This window comes from Tasmannia lanceolata, unplaced genomic scaffold (genome assembly GCF_043159265.1).
Source record: "Tasmannia lanceolata isolate RefF3 unplaced genomic scaffold, GAP_Taslan_0.1 ptg000007l, whole genome shotgun sequence".
NCBI lineage: Eukaryota > Viridiplantae > Streptophyta > Magnoliopsida > Canellales > Winteraceae > Tasmannia > Tasmannia lanceolata.
Window position 1 is genome coordinate 18,122,038 of NW_027518684.1, and position 27,265 is coordinate 18,149,302.

At 37.1% G+C, this 27,265-nt stretch overlaps 2 protein-coding genes across 2 annotated transcripts; both read right to left on the reverse strand.

The window, feature by feature from the left end:
- Positions 1-1,071: 1,071 nt before the first annotated feature.
- Positions 1,072-6,359, reverse strand: ABCI7 (non-intrinsic ABC protein 6). The gene is made up of 3 exons (XM_077385608.1): positions 5,453-6,359; positions 4,543-4,802; positions 1,072-1,636 (listed from the first exon to the last, which is right to left on the reverse strand). The coding sequence occupies exons 1-3, from the start codon at positions 6,299-6,301 to the stop codon at positions 1,318-1,320; spliced, it is 1,428 nt and encodes a 475-aa protein (XP_077241723.1). The 5' UTR covers positions 6,302-6,359; the 3' UTR covers positions 1,072-1,317.
- A 2,418-nt stretch (positions 6,360-8,777) lies between these two features.
- Positions 8,778-22,810, reverse strand: LOC143882163 (wings apart-like protein 2). Its single transcript, XM_077385609.1, has 13 exons — positions 22,099-22,810; positions 16,486-16,585; positions 14,951-15,290; positions 14,397-14,509; positions 13,937-14,065; positions 13,730-13,823; positions 13,564-13,614; positions 12,606-13,219; positions 11,230-11,510; positions 10,572-10,725; positions 9,806-9,903; positions 9,635-9,716; positions 8,778-9,245 (listed from the first exon to the last, which is right to left on the reverse strand). The coding sequence occupies exons 1-13, from the start codon at positions 22,581-22,583 to the stop codon at positions 9,162-9,164; spliced, it is 2,625 nt and encodes an 874-aa protein (XP_077241724.1). The 5' UTR covers positions 22,584-22,810; the 3' UTR covers positions 8,778-9,161.
- Positions 22,811-27,265: the final 4,455 nt, after the last annotated feature.

The following is a 27,265-nucleotide window of genomic DNA, read 5'->3' on the forward strand; positions in this document are numbered from 1 at the left end:
CACAAGTAGCCCCTCTTTTGGGTTTGGCCATTGCAGGTGGATTTTTGCTATCAAGGAGGTTTGAACTAAGGGCCTTTGGCTCTAATTTGTACAAGGATAGCCATAGTTGGAAAGAAGGGACTTTACTGCTCGTACTCGCAGGACCCAAAATGGCACCATATGAAACCACGAATATGTGAAACGACCAAAAGTTTAAGTTGTTGGAGAAGGCATTATTTAATCTTTTATACTTTACAAAGGTTGGGTTGAGGCCAACCATATCCCAACCAGATGTAAGCAGTCCCTCAACACTAACTTGAGACTAAGGTCGAGGTCAAGGGTCAACCCTATGCCAACCTTATGCCAACCCACCCCTAAATTTCTCAACCCTACCCATCTAACTTCTCATTTTCTCATGTTCTGAGGTGGGATTCTTTCACGGTGCCCTTCTACAGTCACTTTCAAAAACACCCATTTTCCAAACTAAAACCTTTTATTTTCAAAAAAAAACTTTTAAAACCCATTTTATTTTGAAAATCTCCAACAGAAGGGAACACCAATATGTCAAAGGACGGGGAGGGGAAGGCAATAATAAATTACAATTTAATGGACAATTGTTATAGACTCAAGCAAGAAATTATTTTGCTATAAGATATGGAAAAAAACAGAGAGAAAAAACAGCATGCTCTAGAAGAATCTTGATAGAGAAAAGATGCCAACCCAATTTGATCAAAGCTTACAGATTCACTGCCGCCCAACAATAACATTAGACATTAAACTAATCTTTCGTAACAAGTAAAAAAATGCTAATAAAAGTAGAGTTGTCACGAAGACAAGTCTTTATGTACCTTTTTTCTTCCTTTTTAATGTGAGAGACTTTGAGATTTAACTAGAGAACCCAATGCAAGATTTGGAAAATGGTAAAAATTAAGTAGAGGGGCTGTTATACGCCTTCCTAAATACATTTATTGGGGCCCACTTTTACCTCGTGCATGTGATCAGATCCGTTGATCCAAATGACAACAGATCCAACATTCCTACCAGAGCAGATGAATGGACCATATCATCAGATGGTTGTGCCACTCCACTAAATTTCCCAACAATATCATATAATTCTCATTTTTTTCATTATGTTCAACACATACATCAGATTGTGGTATCACTCAACTAATTGTTACAACAGATAATTGGGTTTGAAGGGAGGGAATGTGAAAACTTACTGGTGGAGAGCATCTTGTAGTTGGATAACAATACTCCCATAATAACCAGGATTGAGCTGCGATTCTGATAAGATTACAAAAACCCAGAATGATGCTGGTGAGAGGTGATCAGATTCATTCACTGTAATAAGACTCCTTTATCTGCTAGCAATCCTTTAACATAATTCTCCACCCTTTTACGAAGTGGGGCATATGGCAAACGCTCCATCACTTCAGCCCCAAATGAGAATACAAGAGCATTCCTTGCTGTTTGTAAGTCAATGCCACGTGCCTGGAAATAGAAGAGCTGGTCTTCTTCGAGGTCACTTATGGCAGCTCCATGGGAGCACTTTACGTCATCGGCGATGATTTGGAGATTGGGTTTTAGATTGACAGTTGCACTGGGTGCCATAAGGAGGGTCCTGGTCAGTTGTCCGGCATCGGTTTGCTGGGCATATCTGTGGAACATGACAAGCAATAGAGTTATTTTCCATGGCCCCATGGCCCAACAGTATTAAACTTTGCAACTAGATAAGTTGCCTACAACTTTAGATTCTGGATGTGGCAAACCAGCAAGGCGATGCATAGGGCAGCAGCAATAGAAAATAGAGAATCATCCATGTCAGGACTTCAAACATCTTCAGATTCTGAAGTGGGAGTGATGCCTTACCTAGCAGCATTCATTTAATTGCATCTTCTAATTCAAACTACCAGCAATCGTTGGGGGATTCTTATACAAGAAAAAATCACCACAAAAAAATTCAAATTGTGACTTATAATTCCGAATATGACAACCTAAAACAAGAACGAACTTCGCATTAAATTATTGGTCTCTCTTGCAGGTCTTTTGATAATGTAGTTCAACGCAATGGTTGAATCATAAATGTGTAGAGCAAGCTGCCAATATGTTGTATTAGAATTTTCAGTATTAAAAAAATAAAAATGTCGATAAATTCAGTTTTTCGGTACTTAGTTGTCACTTTTCACATCAACGGAGTTTTAAGTAAAAAATGGAAAATGCAAAAGAAGTTAGGAAAATTGGACCAAATCAAATGATATTGGCAATAGGTCGTAAAATTTTAAAATACGTAGATGTGAGAAACAAGGGTACTCGTTGAAAAATAAATAGAATGTGAGAAAATGTTGGTATTGACTGCGAATTGTAATAGTGAACCAAAACTTCATTATTTTTTGAAACATATTCTCGTGTACCAGGTTTATCCAGAATTCTTCAACAGAACACCTTATCAATAGTCATAGCCCATAAAATGATATCACAGATTGTCAGAACCCCCTCCCTCGAGGTGGAAATGATAAAAAACTAAGAGTCCCTGCCCACTTCATTGTGGGCCAAGTCAGCGTCTTAATTGGATGAACAAAACATAAGCTGAAATGAGACATAATGCCCCTCCAACATCAAGGATCTCCTCCATCAAATCTGCAAATATCCACAGATACCCCTTTCCATCTACAACCATGTAACCCATCAGATACCATCAAGAGTCCCCCTCACCCACAAGCAAATCAAAGAGGGAAGGGTCAATCAAGAGAATTCTATTCTTTATTCCAAGAACCTCCACCTCATTGGAGTCCGCAATCCCAGTGAAACCAAAAAATGACCACCTATCAAGACTTTCTGCATTCCTAAGGACTCTCCCAATACCCATACCAATACCCACAGAACATGGGCTCCCAAGGCTTAAATCATCGAATTTCACCATGAGAAAACCAAATACTCTGTGGTGAATGTAACATCTATCATAGTTTGCGAAGACTCAAGCCTTGCAAGTTCACAGTTTGCCAGTGAAATTAACAAAGAAAAAGAGGTAGCCTGATTAGTTCACCAGACCAATTTGCAGGGCTTTGGACGGAATATGTTACTATGCGGCTTTGGATGGAATATGTTACTATGCTCCTTACCCTACTGCATTTGTAGGAGGGTTTTCAAGCATAAGCTTAAAATGGAAGAAAAACGCCTAATGGTCTCCCATGGTAGGTTTTCTTGCTATTCCTATTTCCTAGTAGGACTTTGGATTTTGGTTAGACGTCAATTTACTACTTTGGAAGACGTGTAGAAGGAAGCCTTTCCTACTAAAAGTTCTAAAGAAGAGTTTGTGTAAACCTCCCTAGCATCTATGATGAGCTCTCTCTGCTTTGGTTTAATGAATCACTTGCTCAAATAAATAAATAAAGGTTGTCTCAAGATTTTTTTCTTTTAATACTTGAAGTGAATTATATCAAAAGGAGAGAAACAAACATGTCCCACTCAAGAACCCAAGCCTAAGCTCAAACTAGAAGAGAAAAATGTGAAACCTACGTAAGTGCAACAAAAGGCCTACCAAAGATGCTTAACTTCCAAAAACAATCCTAAAATCATCATGAAGCCCATCAAGAGAAATTCCTTGTGTCAAGCTCTTAATACATGGTTTCTAGAAAAGCAATAAATCAGCCATGATTTTACGATATTGCTAGTGAAAAATGTCCGGCATACAAGATTCGGGCGGACGTGCTGACTTTTACTGGATGAGATCTTACCTACCACCATTTCCAGGCAACTAGAACCTATTGTTGACTGTTGAGTTATCGATACCCCTTGGACTTCGATACCTTTACTGGCTTTGTTACCGAGACTACCTTCCCTAAGATAGGTGATTTGATGGGCCCTAGTGTTACCATTAATCTGATTCTTAGATTGTATTCAGGCTTTACATGCTTTGCTGCTCTTATCTACACATATATTGCTATCTTTTGGTGTGACTGTATTGCAGACATGTTTGGACAGATCCAGGTTCTTTTGATGACTTTTTCTTAAAAGCTTAACTTCAAAGTGAAAACCCTGAGAAGAAAAAACCAAAAACAAAAATAATAATAATAAGAGGAAATGGTTTGTGAGCATCTGCTCAGATAGCTTATCTGAGCATGGGTTTCTAAAACAAGGGTGGGCCCACATTTTGGGGGTGATCCTAAGCATTCATTTGGAAGGCCCCATCATGGATGGGGTGTGTACCAAAAATCATCTCCATTAGATCATCTTAGGGTGTCCATTTGTGGAGGGAAAATGGACGGATACTGTTTGTCCACAAATCTGCCCATTTTTCCCCTCCACAAATGGATACCCTAAGATGATCCAATGGAGCTGATTTTTGGTACACACCCCATCCATGATGGGTCCTTCCAAATGAATGCTTAGGATCACCCCCTCCCCCCAAAATGTGGGCCCACCTTTGTTTTAAAAATCCATGCTCAGATAAGTTATCTGCGCAGCTGCTCACAAACCATTTCTTCTAATAATAATAATAATAATAAAATAATAATAATAATAATAATAACTTGTAGAATGCACTTGTGAAGCTTGGGAAAATACCTATTGACCTTAATGTTCCCATCAAATACAGCTTTCCCCGATGAATGAGAAACGATGCACTTGTGAAGCTGTCGTGAATATCCTCTGGGATGGTCCAAGACTAATCTGCTGTGCAAATCTTGTGTTTGGCTACTCCCAGAGAAGTGAAATGCTGAGATATCTGTCACCGTGTCAGGGCCCAATTGCTGAATATGGAGATTATGCCTGCTCAATTTCCCCCCTGTGCTTGTCTCTACGAGCTCGTAAGTACTACTAGACCCCTGCAAAATATAGCATAATGTTATCACAAAATCAAAAACTAAATCCAAAAATAATTAGAAATGATCAATAACTAGCGGAAATGGCTCATTAATTTGATAGTGATGAATAATTAGCAATGTCGACTCAAAGATTAAGATGTGCCTTTTCAAGAGGAGCTGCATGAGTATTAATTCTTGAAACAGCTAGATATTTGCAAGATGTGGTTGCATCAGAATGATATCCAACATCATCATGAGATGTTCTTCAAACTTCCCAATATGAGGAAAGCTCACACACTACTTTTTTCTAATATTGCATTAGGCAAGGATACAAAAGATCAACATTCATAAGGGAATATGGATGTGCCAAAATTATAATGCTAGATAGAGTCATGGACTTATGATCATGGAAATTTGATTTATATGTCAAAGAATAATTGAGGAACTAGAAAAATGGACTACATGACAGAGAAAAAGGAGAGTTTGACAAAGTACTCATTTGTTCAATACCATTAGATAAACCAAAATCAATCTTTACTCCTTCAAATTTATTGTATCGAATTAAGTATCCAAAAAGGTATCACATTCATGCGAGTAGGGCTTAGATAATGAAAAGTGTTTCTACAGATGGAATGATCAACCAATGTCTACTAAGGTAAATTCAAATTCACCTGCCGAGCATGCGTCCACTTGATATGAGCAGCATTCTCATCTTGCCTCTGAATATAAGAATGATGAACCTTACCACCTTCTTCAATCAAAATCTCCATAACCGAATTCGCCCAATAACATTTCCCCTCATCACAACCCAAATACTCCTCAATTATCCCAATCTCCCCTCCCTTCTCCACCAAAACCATCAATCTAGGGTTCGATACAGGTATCCGAATCGAAGCATCATCGCTCGATTCACGAGAAAGGAACCTCAAATGCAATGGCATCTCAATCCTGCAACCCGCAGGAACAAAAACAACAGTAACATCAGGAGCCCCAATTCCATTCAAATCCCAAAATAAATCACCATCTGAGAATTGAGAAACAGAATCTAAAACCCTTTTAACTAGGGTTTCAGGAGCTTCAGAAATGCTACCGACAAAGACGCCCTCCGGCAAGCCGGAGAGTTGAGAAAAGGCGATGTGACCATCGACGATGAGAAGGTTGGGGAATTGGGTATCGGAGATATTGGGAAAGGGGGTGGTGGGTGGGATTGAAATGGGGTGGATTTGGGAATTTTTGAGGAATGAAAAATTTGTGAAACGGAAGGGTTCTTGTTTTCTAGAAGGCCAGGGTTTGGAGAGGAGGGATTGGGAAGAGGTGTTTCTGAGATTTTGTAGAGGAGGAGAGGGTGATGAAGGGAGAGAGTCTTCCAGACGTTCTGCGAGTTGTAAGACGAATGGGTCTGAGAGGGATGAGTAATGGGTTGGAGAGGGTCGAACCCTGGTTTGGGTTTTGGGTTTTGAGAGAGAGGGTGGGGTTAGGTTGAGGAAACTAAATGGAGAGGAGAAAGGGGAAGAAGCCATTTCTGCTGTGAAGAAACTCTCAGCTCGCCTTGGATGCAGGAAATGTTTTGTGAAGAAAAAATAATAATTCCGTGGAAAATGAGTTCAGCAACTCGTTTTCCATGATATTTTAAAAAAAATTAATAATAATAAAGGTTTTGCTAGGGACCATGGCAGAAGGCATTTCGCAGATTGTCTGTCCAAATAGCAAGGTAAATAGCAAGGTTTTAAATTTCGATCGAAATCTGAAATTTCGGACCAAAACTTCGGTCGAGAACGAAATCCAAATTGGGTTAAATCGAAACATTACAAAATTTCTATAGATCATTTTCCGAAGGATAAGGATTTCGCTGAAATTGGCGTCACTTTTCAGCAGATTTTGTCATCATTCACGAGGTGGCTGGTTTTACGTGCGACAAACCATCTGTGAAATGCTTTCTGCAATGGTCGCTAGCAAATCCCTTTGACAAAAATTGCAGAAAAGTGAGACTCTATGGCTGGACCATGGTTTTAAATTTCGACTGAAATCCGGAATTTCGGATTTATGTGGAAACTGACACCAAAACCACCAAAAACCGAAACGGTCATTTATTTCGGCCGAAATTTAACCTAAAAATCTGTTTTTTTTTTATATTAATTTAATATTTCACAAAAATTTCGGTCGAAATTTCAAAATTTCAAGGTTTGAAAACTGGTACCGAAACCGAAATTTTAAACCTTGGGCTGGACTAACATCCGACAAACCATCTCCGAAATGCCTTTTGAAGTCCCCAGCAAATTCCTTCGACAAAAGCTGCTGAAAAGTGAGCCTTTATGGCTGGTCTGACATGCAACAAATCATCTGGGAAATGCCTTTTGCCATGGTTCGTAGCAAATCCCTAATCATAATCTCCTCAATTTTCTATCAAAGTGCGCACTTTGATACAAGGATTTTATAATTTAAGATTGCAAAATCTTGGACTTTACAAGCTAAAACCTAGATTGTACATTGGGGGGCTCTCTTTATATATGGTGACGTCCATCGAGAGATCAAAGAGTTAAAATCCTATGGAGATTATTTTATGAGAAAGCCATATTTACATTGGGCCTGACAAAACGAACGGTTTGGATCTTTTAAAAAGATGGGCCCAAGTGAATTTTTCAAAAAAAAAAAAATGTACTTTATATGGTTTCAGTATGTAAGTAATATGTATTTTCTTTAAAATACGGCCCACCCTGATCTAAACCATTCAATTGTTATGCCCACCAAGGGATGATGCTTCACAACCTCTAAAGTCTAAATGGTCAACCGGGTTGAAGAGGTGGGGGATAAATACTGGTGGGAGACAAATTTATCAGTACTCGTGGGCTACTAAGTTATAATTGCTCTAGGGGTGCAACTCGGGTCGGGTTGCGTCGGGTTGAGGCCAACCAGACCCAACCCAAGGAACCCATTTTTCCAACCCAACCAGAGTTCCAACCCGGCAGGGTTCAACCCGGCCCAACCTGAGGAACAATTTCCTCAACTTGACTCAACCCAACCTGACCCGATTTCCATATTCAATTGTGTTTAGACCATCTAAATATGTTGGCCCCACTTGTACTTCTGCTGCCAGTATTTTTCCTCATAAAATATGCACAGATGTCATATAACTCATCTAATTAAGACACTAATAAAAGTCAGAAATGAAGGGTCAATGATATAGTGATGTACTAGTTTCTAGTTAAGACACTAACGCATAAATGTAGAAAGTCATAAAATGGTCGATAGCGTTATAAATTCAGGTTGGGTTGCCCGACCCCAACCTGACCCAACCGGATTTTCAATAGGGTTATAAATTCCCAACCCGCAAGCCAACCCAACACGAAAAAATCCAACCCAGTCCGTCCAAAAATCGGGTTGAACCCGACCCGAGTTGTACCACTAAATTGGTCCCGCTTAATTGCATGATCCTAGAACTTTAAGCAAACAAGACTCATTTTGGCCTTATTTTTACCATATAAAGATGGACTCACAGATGCTGTTGTCTTCATTCACGAGATGGCTGGTCTGTCAAAATGCATGCCTTTTGCGATGGACCCTAGCAAAGCCCTTTTTGTATTTAACACAAGGACTGATAACCTGGCGACCCTGTTTTGATAATCGCCCTGTTATCAAACATGGTTTTACAGATATCGACGGTGGATAGTAAACCTATCCAAGCATAACATAAGCGACTTGTTATCTCTTGGAAATCCCTGAATAAGATGTTCCTAGGATCGACTGTCCTGTTTGGATAGTTCTTGAATAAATGCCTGTGAGTGGCTCTTTTTGGTTCCTTTTTTTCCCTTGATTGTAGGGGATGATGAGAAATCAAACAAAATCACCTAATTCAAATACCAAAACGAAGGTCAAGGGTATAGAATTAATATGTTACAAACACATTCAGAGATGACAGCTAAACTGAAATCCTACTTTAGGTGTTTTAACTAAACAGCTTAACAAACACAAAGTTCAGAGTTTCGAGTAAAGGTGAAAGAGAAACAAAGAAAAAATATCATGATTCATAACTTGTGCTTCACTTTAAGAGTGTTCAAAGCATATGATGTAAATTTAAGAACCAAAAGTATTACAATCAGGTGAACAATTGAAATTCCTATATTTGCTAGAAACATGATACATTCATGATACATTCGCGTACAGCTGCAAAAAACAGCCTACACTGCAATTGTGAGACAGAGCTGAAAAATAATGTAGAGCAGAATCAAATCAAAATACAATATAGCTTGTGGTCAGTACAGCGTCAAAGTACCAGTCCATAGCCATCAGATTACATTCCTTTGTGGGGCACCAGGTCAAGGGAAGCGATGAAGTAGAAGGTTGAGCAAGAGATTGGGAGAGCTGTACAGAATCTCTGAGCTCTTAAGGCCCTCTACATGATTCAATTACCTCGCTGACAGTCGCATGGGTTTCGGGCGATATCATGTTCAAGGTTAGATGAAATGCCTAAAAATTGAAACATCGTTAAAATCGACGGAAAACAAAATAAATGTAGTGAATTGAATCATGAAATAGATGACTTTCAATGGTCTCTGGTGCATAGTTTTAAATTTCGGCTGAAATGTTTCGCTTTCGGTCATGTAATCGGTTTTTTTCAAAATTTCAGCAAAATTTCGTTCTGCCAAAATTATTGGTGGAAAAAAAAATTAAAAAGAACGAAATTTTTTTCAAGGTTTTATACGATTTCAGCCAAAATTTCCGCCAAAGAAATATTTCGGTTTCGAAACCTTGCTCTGGTGCAGTGTGAGACATCCAAAAGATAGCACTAACAAAATCTGCAACACTAAAATCATTTTAACTTCGATTTCTTTCCAATTACAAATACAAGAACCTACCACAAATCTCTCCAATACGGGAACAAGAACTTCCAAGTTACAACCGGGTAGGCATCCAGCAATGGCTTCACGCACATTCAAACTGTTGGCAGCAAGTCATTGACCAGGAATATTCGTGTAAGATGGAATCAAAGAGAAATTACATTGGGGAATGGTAGGTATGAGACGCACCTTTCCGTCGAGAGGAATGCAAGAAGCAGTGCTGAATAAGCCTCAATAATCATCTTTTCGGCTTCTCGCTCTCCTTGCAACAAAGCAGCTTCATCATTCTGTTCAAACAGGGCAGCAGATTTAAAACAGACAAAATGGGCACCTGAAGAAAAGTTAGAAAATCAAAAGAACTTAGAAAGTGCGACCAATTTCACCAGGTCTCTTTTTTTCCATTCTGGCTGGTAGACCCATGATGAAGGTACCATCCATATCAAGATGGCAGCCATCAAATCAAGCTACAGGCTCAGCCCCAGAGAATTTTTCAAAACCTTTCTCTTCAGTTCAGACATATACATTTAAACAATAACTTCACAAGGTGATTTTTGTTTCTTTTGTACAAAAGCTGTGCTTAACATTTATTTTCTACCGAGTCTTCATAATTTCTCAAAATCTCCCAGGTACTTGTCTGTATTTTCCACTAAGCTTGGGGCATTATAATATTTATATATTTAAATACGCAAGTATAGACTATAGTCTAACTTGGTTATGTAAGACAATCTATATTGCTATCAAACACCAGCACAGGTGTACACGGCCCGGCTTATAGCATTGAATTCATCTATATGCTATTAATCTCATAACACTTCAACAGAACTTAAGAGAAAAAGTAACGATGGATGGATTTTTGAATCTAATGTCGTGGAAGAGTGGTAGCATATCAATTCAAAGTGCAAACTTCACAAGCAGCATGAAACTGAAATTTACAGTCCTCAACTAAGTTACTTACACATGGCAACAGTTTTCCTTCTTCAGCTGCCTCACCAGCACCTTGATTGGCCAAAAAGATGGAACACAATAATGGAACTACATCCCGGCGACTTTCCGTTTCTTCTGATCCTCTCGAACTAGGTAAAGGAACACTGGCTGTGGCAAGCCGTGACCTGCACAAGAACTTCAAATATTGTAATTGTTACTGAAGAGACGATTAGATATATTCATTCACATGTAAAGACCCAGCTGCGTGTGACTCTCTGCATCACTTGGTATCCAGTATAGGAACCCCAGATAACCTCCGCAGGGGAAAAAAGACGCGAGAACCATTCCATTTGCATCTCAGGGCCAAAGGCTTGGTATGTGTTCTCGTTAATCAGAGAATTCATCGGCAGTATCCAAGTTTTATTCATATTCTATGAGGAGCATGAAGCAGCGCAATTCTTTTCCTTTTATAGAAAATTAAAAAGCTTTAAGTGGTGTCGACATAAGAAAATACTCTAACTGTACAGAGCCCAGTTATATTGACAAGTAAACCAAGATAAACTCTTGGCAACGTGACAAAAATTGAATAATCCAAATATGTCAATCAGATGGTGAGGGAGGGAACAAGTTACCCTGCAATGAGAGCTTTCAAGAAAGAATAAATAAAACGTAATGACCAGTGAAATAACCTGTTTTGATCGTCCTTCTCCACCAAATTCACAAGCAAGCCCAAAATGGCAACCAGAAAATCTAATTCCCAGTCACTGAGATGTTTGCTGCTCTGATGATCAAGATCAATAACTTTGAGCTTAGAGAATGAGATATTCTCTTTCATTTGGCTGTCTGAAGAAACGTGTGATTCGAACAATGGGAAGTGACCAATTATCAAGGCAGCCATAGTATCCAGTCCCCCACAAGCAGCAATTTTCTGACAGCCTACAGGATTGTCATTTGTTAAGTTCATCAGAACCTGCCAAGGAGTAAAAATAAAGTTTCAAATGTTGGGTTCATGCTCTGTCATGAAATTCTGAATCGAGTAAACATTTGATCCAAACAAGCATAAAGACAGCAGTGAGACAGATCTGGAACGATATGTGAATGAACGCTTCTAGTATTAAGGCAGTGTGTAAGCGCTTCTAGTTATACTAACAGTTGAGCAATGATTCTTCTTCTGCTCTCATTCATGTGAGCAATAATGGCAAATTAAAAGTAAATGGTTACCACTCTAACTTTTGGCTCACCTAACATAATAGCCTAAGAACTACAAGCAGTTTTCAGTGCGAGTTCTCAAACGTCAAAATCAAGACACCTTCAAAAAATAAAAAACAGATGCTCAATGTAATACAGGGTGCTTCAACAGACTTCCAGATGCATCATAAAAGCCTTTTCATGACACATCAAAATAAATAAATAAAAAAGACTGTCCTTTGTTTTTTGAATGGCTAGACTGTCCTCCTTTTGCAACAATAAACCATCGAGGTTGTCAGGAATAGTCATGGAAATGTCTGGGCAGAACAACGTGTTGGTTAAAAATGCTCATGCCACTAGAAACTCATACAGATGCTCTGCTATAATAGGGACCTAGAGGGCGGTTGGTAGGGAATAAAGTATAATAATTTCATATAAGTGATCTTCAATTTGATACTAATAGTTTATATGCACACAAATAAAATAAAATAAAATTATTTTAGCCAGGATTGAAACACAAAAATAATAGTCAACTAAAGAGTTTCAATCATTATTGTAAGCAGTCTGAAACTTTGTAGGGAATAAAGTATAATAATTTCATATAAGTGATCTTCAATTTGATACTAATAGTTTATATGCACACAAATGATAATAAAGAATTCTTATTTCGTCCTTAACACCTCTCACGAGAACTATAGTTTACTTACCATGATCCAGTAAGAAAGTCGCTTATCTAACCACACTACTGTAGCTCACAAGTTGTTTTATCAGGATGTCCCAATATACGTATGTGTGTGTGTGTCTATGTATAAACAAAATAAAGTACAAAATACTGAATACTGGTAAGTATGCTAGAAAGTTGTAGCGAATGAGATACCTTGACTGCAGTTAGAAGGCAGTCCCCAAGAAGGTTGGAAGCTTCTTCTTCTTCTTCAACTACAGATGAAGAAGAGTTTTCACATGTGTGTCGATTTTCTCCATTAGTTAATGTGTTGTTGGTTGTTACCAGCTGGAGTTCCCACCCATTCTCCAATTGTTTACCTCTTGCCTTGCTTTGATGAGTTCTAGATGCTGGTTTTTTCATCTTTAACAACTCCCACTTTGAAGGTTCTAACTCATCTTCATCAAATGCAAATGGATCTTGGCTATCCTCCAGACTTTCACTTTTAATGTCTCTAGGCACACGATGCCTCTTACCCAGGCCAAAAGAATCCATCTTTGACTTGTTAGAATACATGGACACTCCTCCATTTGAAACCGTTAATGTTGCTTTGCATGAAATTGGTGCAGGAGAATTGTCTTCCTTCGTTATTGAATAAACATCAGAACGAGATGCAGTAGTAGCTTCAGAACCAGATACAGATAACTCTGACTGGGAAGTAGACAAACTGTGAAGTTTAATAGATGCTTTGAAGCCATTTGATTGAGAAAGCCTCTCCGTGCTGCAACATCTTCCAGAAGAATTGGTAGCTAAAATCCCATACCCATCACCTGAAAGTTATTACAAAGTGAATATATCACTGGATGTCCACAAATACACCTTAAAATTTTCTGAAAATGATTAATGAACGGAAACAATATATCACCTGATACTGAATAATCAAAAATGTTTTCAAAATGCAATTTACAGCTTTGAAAGATGGATGACCTTGCTTTACAATTTTATGTCATTTAAAATGAAAAATTCCACAAAAGCTCAAGATTCTTTATAGATTGTGGAATGAATAACATGCAAACAACTGCTGAGTTTCAACATATATCAATACAATTCAGAAAGAGAAACAATATATCACCTGATACTGTAAGATAAAAAATGTTTCCAAAATGCAATTTACCTGAAGCTTCGCTATTGGATATGGCAGAAGAATCTTGAATCAAAGAAAGACCTACAAAGCAATGCCAGTCATTATCAGTTACAGTAGCAAACCATATTGCAAAGATGATTTCATGTACAGCAACACCAAACCAATATGAAAGCTAATATTTGCAGTACTCACTCACCTGAGAGGATTTTGATGGCACTTATAATAAGTCCAACGAAAGACGAGGACGATCCGTCACAAACAGATTGCACATTCATCCCAAGCAAATGGTTCTATAGTGGAAATAAAAGAAAGGTTAAAAAGAAATCTGTGAAAAGCAATAAGCACTTCAGTTTTAGACCAAAGAAACTAGAAGTTCAATAAGCCAAAACAATGTCACTTGTACCTGATTATCCTTACTTAAAAACGTTGCATTCTCCATGATCTTCAAGCATTTTAAGAGAAGTGCCACAGTTTGTGAAGCTACATCATCTTTTAACTCCCGAAATGGAGGTACACTGTGTTTTAGCCATCCCTGCAAATAAATGTATATGTAACTATATCCATGATTTATCAGAAAACAATGCCATTCTAAACAGTTCACTACAAATAATCGATATTGCACTTCATTTGTTGAAAACAAAGTTCGAAGCACTTCATGGAATAACAATATTGAAGGCAGGTGATGGCCTACAACTTGACCACCATGTCTAAATTGCATCGCCAAGCTCCTTTACGATCCAAATTAGTTTACCATAATTACATATATAAATTAGATATTTATGACAATCTTTGAATAAACACCTCAAGCAACTTTAATTGCAACAATCAGCTGTGTAATGAAATCAAATACAACACAAGCTCACCTCCATAATCGAATGGCAACTTGCAGCAAGATCAAAGATAGCATCAAGCCCTCCAAGTTCTCTTAATCTTTCCTTAAAATTTCCCCCAACCCGTCTCACTGTACCAGACGTGTCTGAAAGTCCAATAGGGAAATAAGTGACATCAATCAGCAAAGCAAAAAAGAAATATTATCTTTTTTAAGGGAATAAAAAGGCATTTGTAGGATACAAAAAAGTAACTGATTTAAGTAGCTCATCAACCAATAGTATTTGTGAACAAATATCTGGCTGAAGTGTTGTCTACAATTTGATACTGATTTAAGTAGCTCATCCACCAATAATGTTTGTGAACAAATATCTAGTACAAGTGGTGTCTACAATTTGACTCTAGAGCATAAAAGAATGCTACCACCATTTGGAAAAGTAAGCACATGGATAACCTGAACTAATATAAATGAGATTAATAATAACTTGCACGGTTGGACAGCCAAGATTAATCCCCCACAATGGTTGATATTCAAGTTATTTTAGTCAAAGCAACAAAATATTATAAAGGAATGTGTTTCAAGTTTTACCCTCAAGAGAAACAGCAGATAAGCATGCTTTCTCCATTGTCAACAAAGTTATCCATTTTGAGTTCAACTCTGGCCTTCGCATTCCATCATCAACTCCATTGCCAGGTCTTATCTCTTTGCAACTTAAAAGGATCTCTAGAACTTTGGAAATGATAGAAGTGGAGCTAGAATCCAATCTGTTGGTAATATTTCTAGATACACACGGATCCCTATTCACTGACAGAAGCTTACATCCTATGCTTGGCGCTTTGTCCACGAGAGTATCAGGCATGGGAGGATTCAATAACTTAATAAGAAAATGAATACAAGAAGGTGAATCCAGCAGATGTTCATCTTGACCCTGAAATAAAGTTTCAAAAATGTCAAGGAGTTTATCATAATAAAAAATTAGTGCCTAAACAATGTCGATCATTTAGTGTAATGTACAAACTTTAAACTATTGCGTTAAAAAAAGAGAAGAAAACAAACAAACTATAAAGTATCAACAGATCATATTCCTGTTTAAAAAATTGGCTTCCTAAAACAGCATCGCCATGAAACCAGTATATGAACTAATATGCCACCTACCATATCCAGCCACAAGATCAAAAAACACACAAAAAAAATATAGCGTTAACGGTCAAGAAGGAAAGAAGCATATAAATTTTAAGTTTTTAGGAAAATTAAGAATAGAACACCAACTATTGATCCAACGCAACATCCATTACTACCCATGAAGGCTAATTGGCTTGTTAACTTCATAAGTAACCAACTATACTGTTTAATCTACAGAAAATTTAGAGTAAATAGACAATAAATGCCTGCATGAACAATAGAAGTGAGATTGCCAATAATGTTATAATTGGAAAATCATTGGACGTTTTAGGAAGTACAGCGGCACAAAAGGACAAAAATTGAAGCATCATTGAAGGTGGAAGGTAAAACCGCGAAGATATATGCAAAGACCACTCAAAGAACAATACTGAAGTCCAGCTCTCAAATTTCTTAGTTATACGGATATGCATTTAGAAACTTAATGGCCATGATACTTCTCAAAGTTGGTATTCTTAAAAATAGTATAAACTATAATGAATATAAGGTGATCCAAAGTGAAAAAAGATGGGCAGCAAGACTATACTATGTATTCCACAGCCATTTTCCATCAGTAACCATCAAGTCAAAGGATAGGGTCAGTACAGAGGTTGAACACTTTTACTTTAAATTCATTGCAAAACAACATTTCTAATTTGAATTTAAAATAAGAATAATTGAAGAATATCAAAGAATGCTTTGCATTCCAAGTGACCAAGAGAAAAGGAACGAGGAAAAGCAAAATAAAGAAGAAAACAAAAATGGAACTGTAGGCTCAGTACAGAGGTTGAACTTTTTTAATTTAAATTCATTCCAAAACAACATTTTTAATTTGAATTTAAAATAAGAATAATTGAAGGGTCATCATTGCAGACATACCAATTTCACTGCACAAAAACATAAACATAGACAGAACCTCATGCTAGAAGGAACATTTCCCCTAGTAGATTTTCAAAAAAACTTACATCGCTTGCCAAAACATAGAAAAGAGCTGAAGCAGCAAGAGTGCTGGAGGGATCATCAAAGCTGAGACCCAGAATAGCATCAATCACTTTTTTCGCCATCCTGAAATGATACATAAAAAGTTATAACATGTGTGGGAGTAAGCCCTTCTAATAAAAAAATGATAACAATACTTGAAGGAAAATAATGAACTCTCTTGCTTAGACTAATGATTCTAAGGTAGAACATTCCAGACATATGGTGAATAGGTGCTTTATAGGATTTATTTCAATCCCAATTGGATGACACTGATTCCTGAAGAGATGTTTTGATTACGCATGAAAAATAGTACAAGATAAGGTCACTACAACCGCGTAGAAATTCAAAATACACAAATATGTAGTTAACATAATCTGAGTCACATATCAGTATAAATCATGCAAATAAGCACATGAATGCAGATGAGTAATAAGATTAAACAAAGGGCGGTGATATTTTGAGCCCCCCCAACCCGCCGTACGCATTTGCCCTCCTTTTAAAGTGATTTGACGTCAAAAAGCGTTAAAGTTGCCCACTTTTCACGTTATAAGGGGGGCGAATGCGTACTGCAGAGGGGGTGAAAATATCATCTCCTAAACAAAAATATAGACCATGTTTGCATTAACAAAATGATGCAATACATGAATAATACCGTAAATGACGATAATATTGGCTACTTGGGCTACAATGTGCCTACAAAAAAGCCCAGGCTCCTTATGGAGTAGAAGCAATGCGGGTATAATACAGAGCCCATAAAAGAAGAGGCATCATCTTCAACAGATGCCCCTGAATGAAAATACGTGGAAAAAAAAAGATATGCACCCTGCAAACTCTGAAGTTCACATCAATTTGAGAAACATTCATTTTTGTAAATTGAGGGTGAACAATCCCAGGAGTACGAAGTAGGCAGTTAAGTAAACAATCCTGAAAAGGACCAATTCGAAAACTGCAATAGTTTCTCTGAGAAAATTTAGTCAGTGTATACTATCCTACAAAGAAGGACAGACCTTGAACCAGCAAAATCTCAGGAGTTACATGAGATTTTAATGCAGCTACAAAGGAAAAAAAAAGAACGAGGGAATTTTCAGCAGAAATACCTCAGAAAAATGAAAACAAAGTAGAACAGTGCTATACCCTTTGTGCAGCCACGAAGAAAAAAAACAGAAACTAACATCCCAAAAGGCAAAAATAGAGGAATTCAATTAACAGAGCCATAAACCCCATCCCATCCATAAACTTCAGAGGCTTCTCGTTTATGATTTTTCCACAATAAAATAACCTACTCCAGGAGAAAATTTGTAGTCTTCAAAGATAATGTTCAATAAATTTACCTTCCACAATATTTTCTCAAAACAAAAAATGCGTCCAGCTTTGAACACTCAATATTTATATAAAGAGATAGGAGCTAGTAAAATTAACATCGGATACAATCCACCATTGCATATTCTGCATCATTAGTTTCTTGATTTCCATGGAAAGCTTCTTTGCCATTTCTTCAATACGTTCATCAAATTCCTCATCTTCAATATGTTCCTCACCAATATATCCATCCTCAGATTCCTTCTTTTCAAAATTTCATTCTTCAAAATCATCATTTTCATTGTTGTCATCATTGAAGTTTTCTGGCAAGCCCTCCTAATCATAAAATCACCATAATCCCCATTGTAATTCAGATCATTTTCTTGCAAATATTCTTGACTTCCTTGATCTTCGGTCTGAAAATTGTTACACCCATATATGTGTATATTCAAAGCCCTTGTAATCTCAATCGAGGACTTGAAAATTTTGGCTATCCTCTTCTAATGGATGTTCACACGAAGCTTAATTTAGAAGTAGGTTTTTTGCTTCGTTTTTGCAATCAATGATGGCACCATTGCCATAAATCCATATTTCTCATTTTTCCAAACAAAGTTTTCAACCATCAACCAGAAATGTTAAAGATGATGAGTTATAGGCAGAATTCCCTGCTCAATTTAGTGAAAAAGTGGAAAAATTATTTTTTCCGACATAGTTCTATTAAGTTGCACCTTCAACAATCTTGGAGGCTTCGATTTGGTGAGATCCCAAATTTATCCCAGACCAACGATAGAAACCCGCGAAGAAGACAGGCTTCACAAAGCCCTGATACCAATTTGATGCAGTCTCAGTATAAAATAAAAATAAGAAAATCTCTAATAGAAATATCTAAGAAAATTAAAATAAATTAAAGTAGAACAGTACTATAACTGCTCATCTAGAAAGAAGAAACAAAACAGAAAATAAAACCTTAATAATAGAGAAATTTAACTTCCATGACAATTCAATAACAATAATGTTGCTAGTAAGCCTACCTTTTTGGCTTTTTCAAGCATGATACATCGTGTACATTAAGACCCTATAGACAAGAGTCAAGACTCCTAATTACAAACACCTTTTGGCTAGTTTCTCAGCCCAATAACACTTCCTAAACTCAAACCTGGAACCTAAAAAAGCCTAGTTGCAACAACTTGCTAATTAAGAGGATAAAAAAAACTCCTGTACTTGACCTTTCTAAAATCACTAAAACATCAAAAAAAATCCCAAAATTAATGAAAATAAAAAAACCAACTCTAATTTGGATTTCCTTATATATTGAAAGTTTGTAGGAACTTGCAAGCCCACTAGATTTGCATCAAATGCCAAGCCCAATTTTGTCCATATCTAATACCTAGATTTGGAACACAAGCCTAACAGGAACATGAAATCACTCTGGATTTTGTTGATTGCCAACATGATGATTCTTCTTTTGAAAAAATCTAAGTCACATTATTTATTGCACTCAATATTGGGTTTCTACCAAGCGTTATGATCGCGGCTTCAGGATGTAGTCACATTTAGCATGTGCATGCCCTAACAGAGACCTTTGGTGATGTTTCCATAATACAGTTCAAACTTCAAAGAGTAACTTTGGGACACCATGGAAAATGCATCCAGTGCAAAAGATAACTGTGCAGACACGTTATGTATCCCATCGATATAATGCCTATCCATGCATCAAACAAACATTGTAATGCCCACCCTAATTTTGACAATCATCAAACACCCAGATTTGGAACACGAGCCTTGTTACAGAGACATGTTATGAGGCTGTTTGGTTTACGGATAGTATAGCGGCCAGGATAGGGATCTCATCTACCCCGGCTCCTGCTGCCCCCAAAATGGGGGTTAATGAAACTATAGCTTTGAAGTGGCACTTATGCATGTTTTTCAGGGTTAAGAAGGAAAACGGTGGGCATGCGATCCTCAATCGATTTAACTATGCAAGTGCAACCAAACAGCAGATAAAGAGGGAGCCAGAATCTTTAATATTTTGACTCCCGATCCGAGAACCAAACAGCCTCTGTGTACCCCTTCAATCTACATCCTATATATGCCACCAGCAAAACATATACTCCCAGGTCATGGGATCCTCACTCGATTTAACTATGAAACCAAACAGCAGATAAAGTGGGATCCAGAATCCCTAATATTCTGACTCCGCTATCTGCGAACCAAACAGACTCTTTATCCCATCAATCTGCGTCCTATACTCCTATAGATACTCCCACATCATGTGGTTATCACTCGATTTAACTATTGAACCAAACAGAAGATAGAGCGGGATCTCTAATACTCTGACTCCGCTATCCGCGAACCAAACAGCCTCTCTTTATCCCATCAATCGGTGTCCTGTCTATGCCTCCAACAAAAGATATACTTCCAGGGCTTTCTAGAACTATGATTCTTGCCCCATTCTTGGATGGGGCACATGTACGTCTTCAATTTCTCTACAATCTCAATGAATAAAGAACTCTACTGATATAAAACTTTCATCCAAAATGCAGCTTTCAAATTACTCTCTTCATTGCCATTATAACTCAAGAATCACAATGGATGCGCATTATAACTTTGGAAATCATCTCACAACTAAATTTAGGAGAAAAGGCTTCTTATAGAGACTGGCCAGGTGAGTATCACTACCACCTAGCAATGGGTATAATCCCAAGGATTTCAACACCCCTGATGATTTGAGTCAGGTGACTCTTCAATCTCAATACTAGCTTAGCGAAAGGATACAATAATAGTCCGTATAGCCCTTGCCAAGCAAGTGTTGTTGTTACTATGTTTCCGTAGTTATGTCTGATCATGTTAATAAACTAAACAATGCATGGATCTTAATTCATAGCTGCCATGTTCACTGTAACACCTTACAAACTACTAACCTATGTTGCATGAGTACAGATACGAGTGCCATAAATCTGAAACGGATACTTAGTGTCGGATTCGGCTAACCTCAGAGAAAAAAAAAAGGATTCATAGATTCACTAATATATTTTAATCAATTCTAATTTTATTTCTTTTGCATGATAAAATGGTTATAATGTGTAATATATTAGGAATTTCAATAGGATAAGTAAATCTAATGTTTTATTTCCACATAAAAAACTTACTATTAAAATAAATAAAACTTAAAACATGTGATGATTGTACATTTGTTGTAGTAATATATACAAAAAAAAAATAGATAATATAGATCTAAAAGCGTCACAGTAAATCCTAACGCATTAGAATCCAACATGTGTCCGACATCAAGAACATGCGAATCCTCCTCAAATTGCTAAATATAATGAAATAAGAAACATAATTCCTTTGTTGAATAATCGGGAAATGTATTGGGAATCGATTCATGTTATACTGATACGAAATATAGTATGACATGAGAGAACTAAGTCATCGACCTAAACTGATCATTCCTTTACTTGAAAACATTGATGCATAATAATCTAAATTAAATTATAAACTTAGGGGCCGTTTGGATACGTGGATTTTAGAATCCGGGATTTCTTAAAAATTGTAGCTAAGAGACAAGAGAAGATGCGGACAAGCCCTCGTTTTTTACTTCTCGCCCTTCTTTCCGTCAGCAAGAGAGTAGCAGATCCTCGCATATTTCCAGGTTTTAGATATCTTAGGATGCAAGAGAGATTTTTAAAACTTGAATTTCTCACTTAAAATCCAAGAAACGCTGTCAAGACAGCATACATCAGCTTGATCTTGAACCCTCTTTTACACTGTTTTCAAACTAAAAACCTGGATTCTAAAATCCGTGTATCCAAACGGCTTAATGATTTAGATATATTCCGTTCTTTGATCTAATCATCTCATACTTTTGAAACTCGCTTGCGCTATTGTCAACTCATCCTAGTTGAATATATTTTAACTTGGCCAAGTCCATGTTTTGCACCACAAAATCAATCAAAACTCCTTTACCTCTCGAGTTATGATCATGTCAACTAATTAGCCAGTTTAGACCCATTTTCTTTTTCTTTTTCTTTTTTTGGAAAAACCAAGATATATTGATAATAGAAAGGAGACAAAAGCTAGAGCAAGAACACTAAAACCCAAAATAAAACGATTACAAGTGACGCATCTAATACCAAAACTTCAAACTTGTGCAAGAAACACAAAAATTAGCTAAAACCTAAGCCCTCTCATTTCCTTCCCCTATAACAATGAGGGTAACAAAACATCATTTACCTCTAAAGATAATGCCCCAAACAGATAATTAAACAACATAACATGCATGTAATCAATACCCTTACCCTTGAGTTCTAAGAAGCCTCCGCTGCTGTGGCGTCATACAAATCGACAATAACGACAAAAGACTCGCACGACGGATCCGAGAGGGCTGACCTAATCGGAGCCCATCCAACGCGAAATTCACCTCATCAACATGCTCCATCATCTCTCCAAATTCCTGTGCTTCCATCAAAGTTGAAGTCTCCCCTTTTGAAATCGACGAATTAGGGTTCGTATATGAATTAGGGTTCGTGGAATTACGGTTCCTGTATTCTTGGTTTCTTGATTTCTTGGAATTGGGGCGAGGAGGCAGAATAGAGAAGGAATCGCATAAATCCGAATCCAGAGACCAAGAAGATGAATCTTGGGATGAAAAAGGGAGGCCATAGATTTCTTGAGAGCTCTCTTGAGATAAAGATTCTTGTAAAGTTTCTTCGCCATTGAAGACTGAATCGGAGTAACTTCGTGTAATGCCGCGATTCCTACGGCCGTAGGTTCGAACGATCATCTTCTCAGTTTTGTCTTTATCTTTCAAGATATCGAGGATTTCATTCGGGCTAATAGGAAAAAAAAAATTTTGGGGAAATGGTTTTTTAGGGTTTAGAATTTAGGGTTGGATGGAATCTTGTTGAAAGAGATGATTTTGGGAGCTCCGATTCAGGAAGAAGACCTGAATATCGGAGCTTCTTGGGGGTTTCTCCTCTTTGTTTCTTGGATTTTGAGTTTTTTGAAGGTTAGGTTACGTTTATTTTTAAATTTCGTGCGTTTATTTATCAGAGGGATGAGGACCAGATTAAGGGTATTTTAGTCATTTTAGTTGTAATGGGTTAACTTTAAGTTTAAGTAGGTATTAAACGTTAATAATGATAAATCTATGAAGGCTAGTTTCGTACATTGTGATATGGTTCAACATCCACCCTGCGAAAATCATTCATATAAGCTGCCACTCAAAGGGCCCACCTTGCACTCACTTTGATAGAATATCATAAGGGCCATGATTTTTTCACTCCCCTGTAGGATTATACACCCCCTTTTAAACGCCAAAAAGTGTTAAGTCTGCCACAATTCACTGTAAAAGGGGGGCGCATAATCCTACAGGGGCGAAAAAAATCATATCCCATATCGTAATTGTTTGATAGATAGTTGTCTTACAAATTCTCTCCACCTAAAATTTGTTTCACGTACAATTTGCATTCAAAGAGACTAATAATAAAGAGTTTTTTTTTTTATTATTTGATGGCAAGTTGTTTGGGTACTTCGACGAGAGTAGAAAGACAGTCTCGTCTTGATGAATGAAAATGATCGTGATTTAGTGTACACGTGGCATAGGTGATTACCGTTTATTTGATACGGCCCCAACGGACTTGCTGGTTGTTCCGTTCTTATGCAAAATAGATATATGATCCAGAGGTTTGAGACATGTGAAAAAGGATTATCTGATGAGGTGGGATCAAATGTGTTGGAAACTTCCCTTACTTCCCACCACTGGTGGGAGGTGATTCAGGGCTTGATTTCGTTCAGTGCGGAACGTCGTCGAGCAATCGGTTTGGAACCGGGCTTCATTGTATCTTGGAGGCGAGTTCGTGGTCTCATTTGCACACTACTGGTAGGGGCGTATATCATCTTAAGGAGAGCGTTTACGTGCCTTGAAGCATCTTCCCATCTTCTTATCTTCTTCTCAACCACTTCACAGTTTTTCTCCAACAATCTTAAGACGATATTTTTTTGTTTTGAGATCTTCATGGCGCAGTCAATGAAGCAAATGACGCAAGATTTTGTCAAGTTGGAACGATTCAACAAGGGAAACTTCAAAAGATGGCAAAAGAAAGTACATTTCATTCTCACCACTCTCAAAGTGGTATATGTACTGACTTCACCCAAACCGGCAGAAGTTGAAAACGAGACGCTTGCCCAAGCCCGTAGAAGGAGGAAGTGGGAACAGGACAATTATCTGTGCAAATGACACATCCTCAATGCTATGACGGATAAACTGTTTGACATTTATCATAGCATGGGTTCGGCGGGACAACTTTGGACGGCTTTGGAGACGAAATACCTATCGGAAAATGCTGGCGCCAAAAAGTTTGTAGTAAGTCATTTTTTTTTATTTCAAGATGACTGATGATAAGTTGGTAGTGGATCAAGTCCATGAGATCCAACATATCATTAGTCAAGTTCACTAACAAGGGGTGAACCTTGATGACACTGTCATTATACCTTTTATCATTGACAAACTACCACCATCTTGGAAAGACGTTAGAAAAAGTCTTAAACATAAAAAGAGGAAATGACGCTCGAAGATTTAATTCAAACCCTCCAAGTTGAGGAAGAATCAAGGCTTCGAGACAATAAAGATGATATAGCAAATCAGTCCTCTAAAGTCCATATGGTGGAAGTTACCAATGTAACAAATTCAAACCCCCTTACTAAACCTTGGAAAGGCAATCGGAAGAGGAAGTGTCAAAATGGCAAGGGTTCTGATAAGAACAAGAAGCGCAAAGGCGCTTATTTCCAGTATGGCAAAATGAGTCACTACAAAAATGACTGTCGATCTAAAAAGTCGAATGATCAAGGAAACAAAGATGAAAACAAAGAAAAGTTTGTTGCCATGATATCCGAGGTTAATTTCCTCGAAGGAGAAGATGCTTGGTGGATAAATTCGGACACTACCAAACATGTTTGCAAAGACAAAAGCGCTTTCTTAACTTATGCTCCAGTCAAAGACGGAAATGTTCTCTACATGGGAAACTCCTCAATTGCAGAAGTCAAGGGAAAAGGCAAAGTGGAACTTGAATTCACTTCTGGAAAGATCCTAACTCTTACTGATGTATACCATGTCCCATATGTTAAGAAGAATCTAGTTTCTGATAGCTTTCTTAATAAGAATGGCTTTAAACTTGTATTTGAATCTAACAAGTTTGTATTATCCAGGGGTGAGACATTTGTAGAAAAGGATTATATGTATGAGGGCATGTTCAAGATGAATATTAATAAAGTTAATGTTTCTGTTTACATGCTTGACTCTATTTCTTTATGGCATAATAGATTAGGACATATAAATATTAGGAAAATGCATGATATGTAAAGTTAGAACTAATTCATAAATCTGATGAAAATTTGGTAGATAAATGTAAGATATTCATGCAAACTAAGATAACTACTAAACCATTTCCTATTGTAGAAAGATCTACTACTTTATTGTAGTTGATACATAGTGATGTATGTGATTTACATGGTACTCCAACAAGAGGAGGCAAAAAATATTTTGTAACATTCATTGATGATTTTTCAAAATATTGTTATGTATATCTATTAGGACATAAAGATGAAGTCTTAGATAAGTTTAAGACTTAAAAGACAGAAGTAGAAAACCAATGTGAAATCAAGATAGAATGTATTAGATCTGATAGAGGAGGGGAATACAAATTTCCTGAATTTTGTGAAAATGTGGGAATAATACATGAGTTTTTTGCCCCTTACACACCACAACAAAATGGTGTTGCGGAAAGAAAGAATAGGACTATTATGGAAATGGTTAATTCCATGCTAGTCAATACTGGTTTAAATAAGGAATTTTGGGGTGAAGCCTTACTAACGGCTTGTCACATCCTAAATAGAATTCCTAATAAGAAAACCCATGTAACCCCCTATGAACTTTGGAAAAAGAGAAAATCAAACTTAAGCTACCTTAAAGTTTGGGGTTGTAGAGCCATTGTTCAAGTACCCAAACCTAAGAAAAGAAAGTTAGGTAAAAGGGGCATTGAATGCATATTCCTTGGATATGCAAATCATAGTAAAGCATGTAGGTTCTTAGTTATAGAACCTAATGACTTTTTAGAAATGAATACCATTATTGAGTCTAGGGATGCCACCTTCTGTGAAAACAAGTTCTCATCCATTCCTAGATTAATGGATTCAAACTCACCTATAGAGTCTTCATTAGAGCCTCAAGAGGAAATAAATGAGGTACCTAATGAAATCAGGAGAAGTAAAAGAGATAGAAAAGAAAAATCATATGGTCCTGATTTTGTAGTCTTTCTTGTAGAATGATCAAGAGATAAGGTCTCTACTTCTACTATAATAGATCTAAAAGTAGAACCTGATCCAAAAACCTTGAAGAAGCCATTAAATCTCAAGATGCTGCTTTTTGGAAAGAGGCCATCAATGATGAAATGGATTCAATCATGGGTAATAAAACCTGAAAATTAGTTGACTTACCACCTGGGTCTAAACCCATAGGTTGTAAGTGGATCTTCAAAATGAAGATGAAAGTAGATGGAACCATAGAAAAGTTTAAGGCAAGATTGGTTGCCAAAGGCTTTACACAAAAAGCCTGAATAGATTACTTTGATACATATGCCCCAGTTGCTAGGATCTCCACCATTAGAGTCATAATTGCTCTTGCATCCATATATAAGTTTCACATTCACCAAATTGATGTTAAAACAGCATTCTTAAATGGTGAACTTGATGAATAAGTATTTATGGATCAACCTGAAGGTTTTGTTATACCTGGTCAGGAGCGTAAAGTATGTAAGTTAGTTAAGTCTTTATATGAGCTTAAACAAGCGCCTAAATAGTGGCATGTGAGATTTGACAAGGTTCTACTGTCAAATGGTTTTAAGATACATGAATCTGACAAATGTGTATAAAGTAAGTATAAAGGTGGAAAATGTGTCATCATATGTTTATATGTAGATGGCATGTTAATCTTTGGTAGTGATATGGATAGTGTCACAAGGACCAAAGAGTTTCTGTCATTGAATTTTGATATGAAAGACATGGGTGTTGCAGATGTGATTCTAGATATTAGAATAATAAGAAAAGATAGTAACCTTATTCTTACCCAATCACATTATATTGAAAAAGTACTTAGGAAATTTGATCACTTTGATTGCACACCAGTTTCTACACATTTTTATTCAATTTTAAGATTATATCCTAATACTGGAAGGTCTATATCTCAATTAAAGTATGCTAGTGTCATAGGTAGTTTAATGTATGCTATGACATGTACTAGACCTGACATAGCATTCGCAGTTGGAAAGCTAAGTAGATTTACTAACAATCCCACTAATGTTCATTGGAATGTTATAAATAGGATATTAAAGTATCTTAAAGGCACTATAGACTACGGATTGTCATATAGTGGGTATCCTGTAGTGTTAGAATGATTTATAGATGCCAATT

Bases quoted from the DNA above. Each gene is read 5' to 3' on its own strand.
- ABCI7 (XM_077385608.1), bottom strand. From the start codon at position 6,301: ATGGCTTCTTCCCCTTTCTCCTCTCCATTTAGTTTCCTCAACCTAACC. The intron at 4,803-5,452 runs GTGAATTTGAAT...TATATTTTGCAG, and splicing joins AGTGGACGCATGCTCGGCAG to GGGTCTAGTAGTACTTACGA. The intron at 1,637-4,542 runs GTATTTTCCCAA...CATGTTCCACAG, and splicing joins GGGAACATTAAGGTCAATAG to ATATGCCCAGCAAACCGATG.
- LOC143882163 (XM_077385609.1), bottom strand. From the start codon at position 22,583: ATGATCGTTCGAACCTACGGCCGTAGGAATCGCGGCATTACACGAAGT. The intron at 13,615-13,729 runs GTGAGTGAGTAC...ATTGCTTTGTAG, and splicing joins TGCCATCAAAATCCTCTCAG to GTCTTTCTTTGATTCAAGAT. The intron at 9,904-10,571 runs GTAAGTAACTTA...CTGTTTGAACAG, and splicing joins AAGGAAAACTGTTGCCATGT to AATGATGAAGCTGCTTTGTT.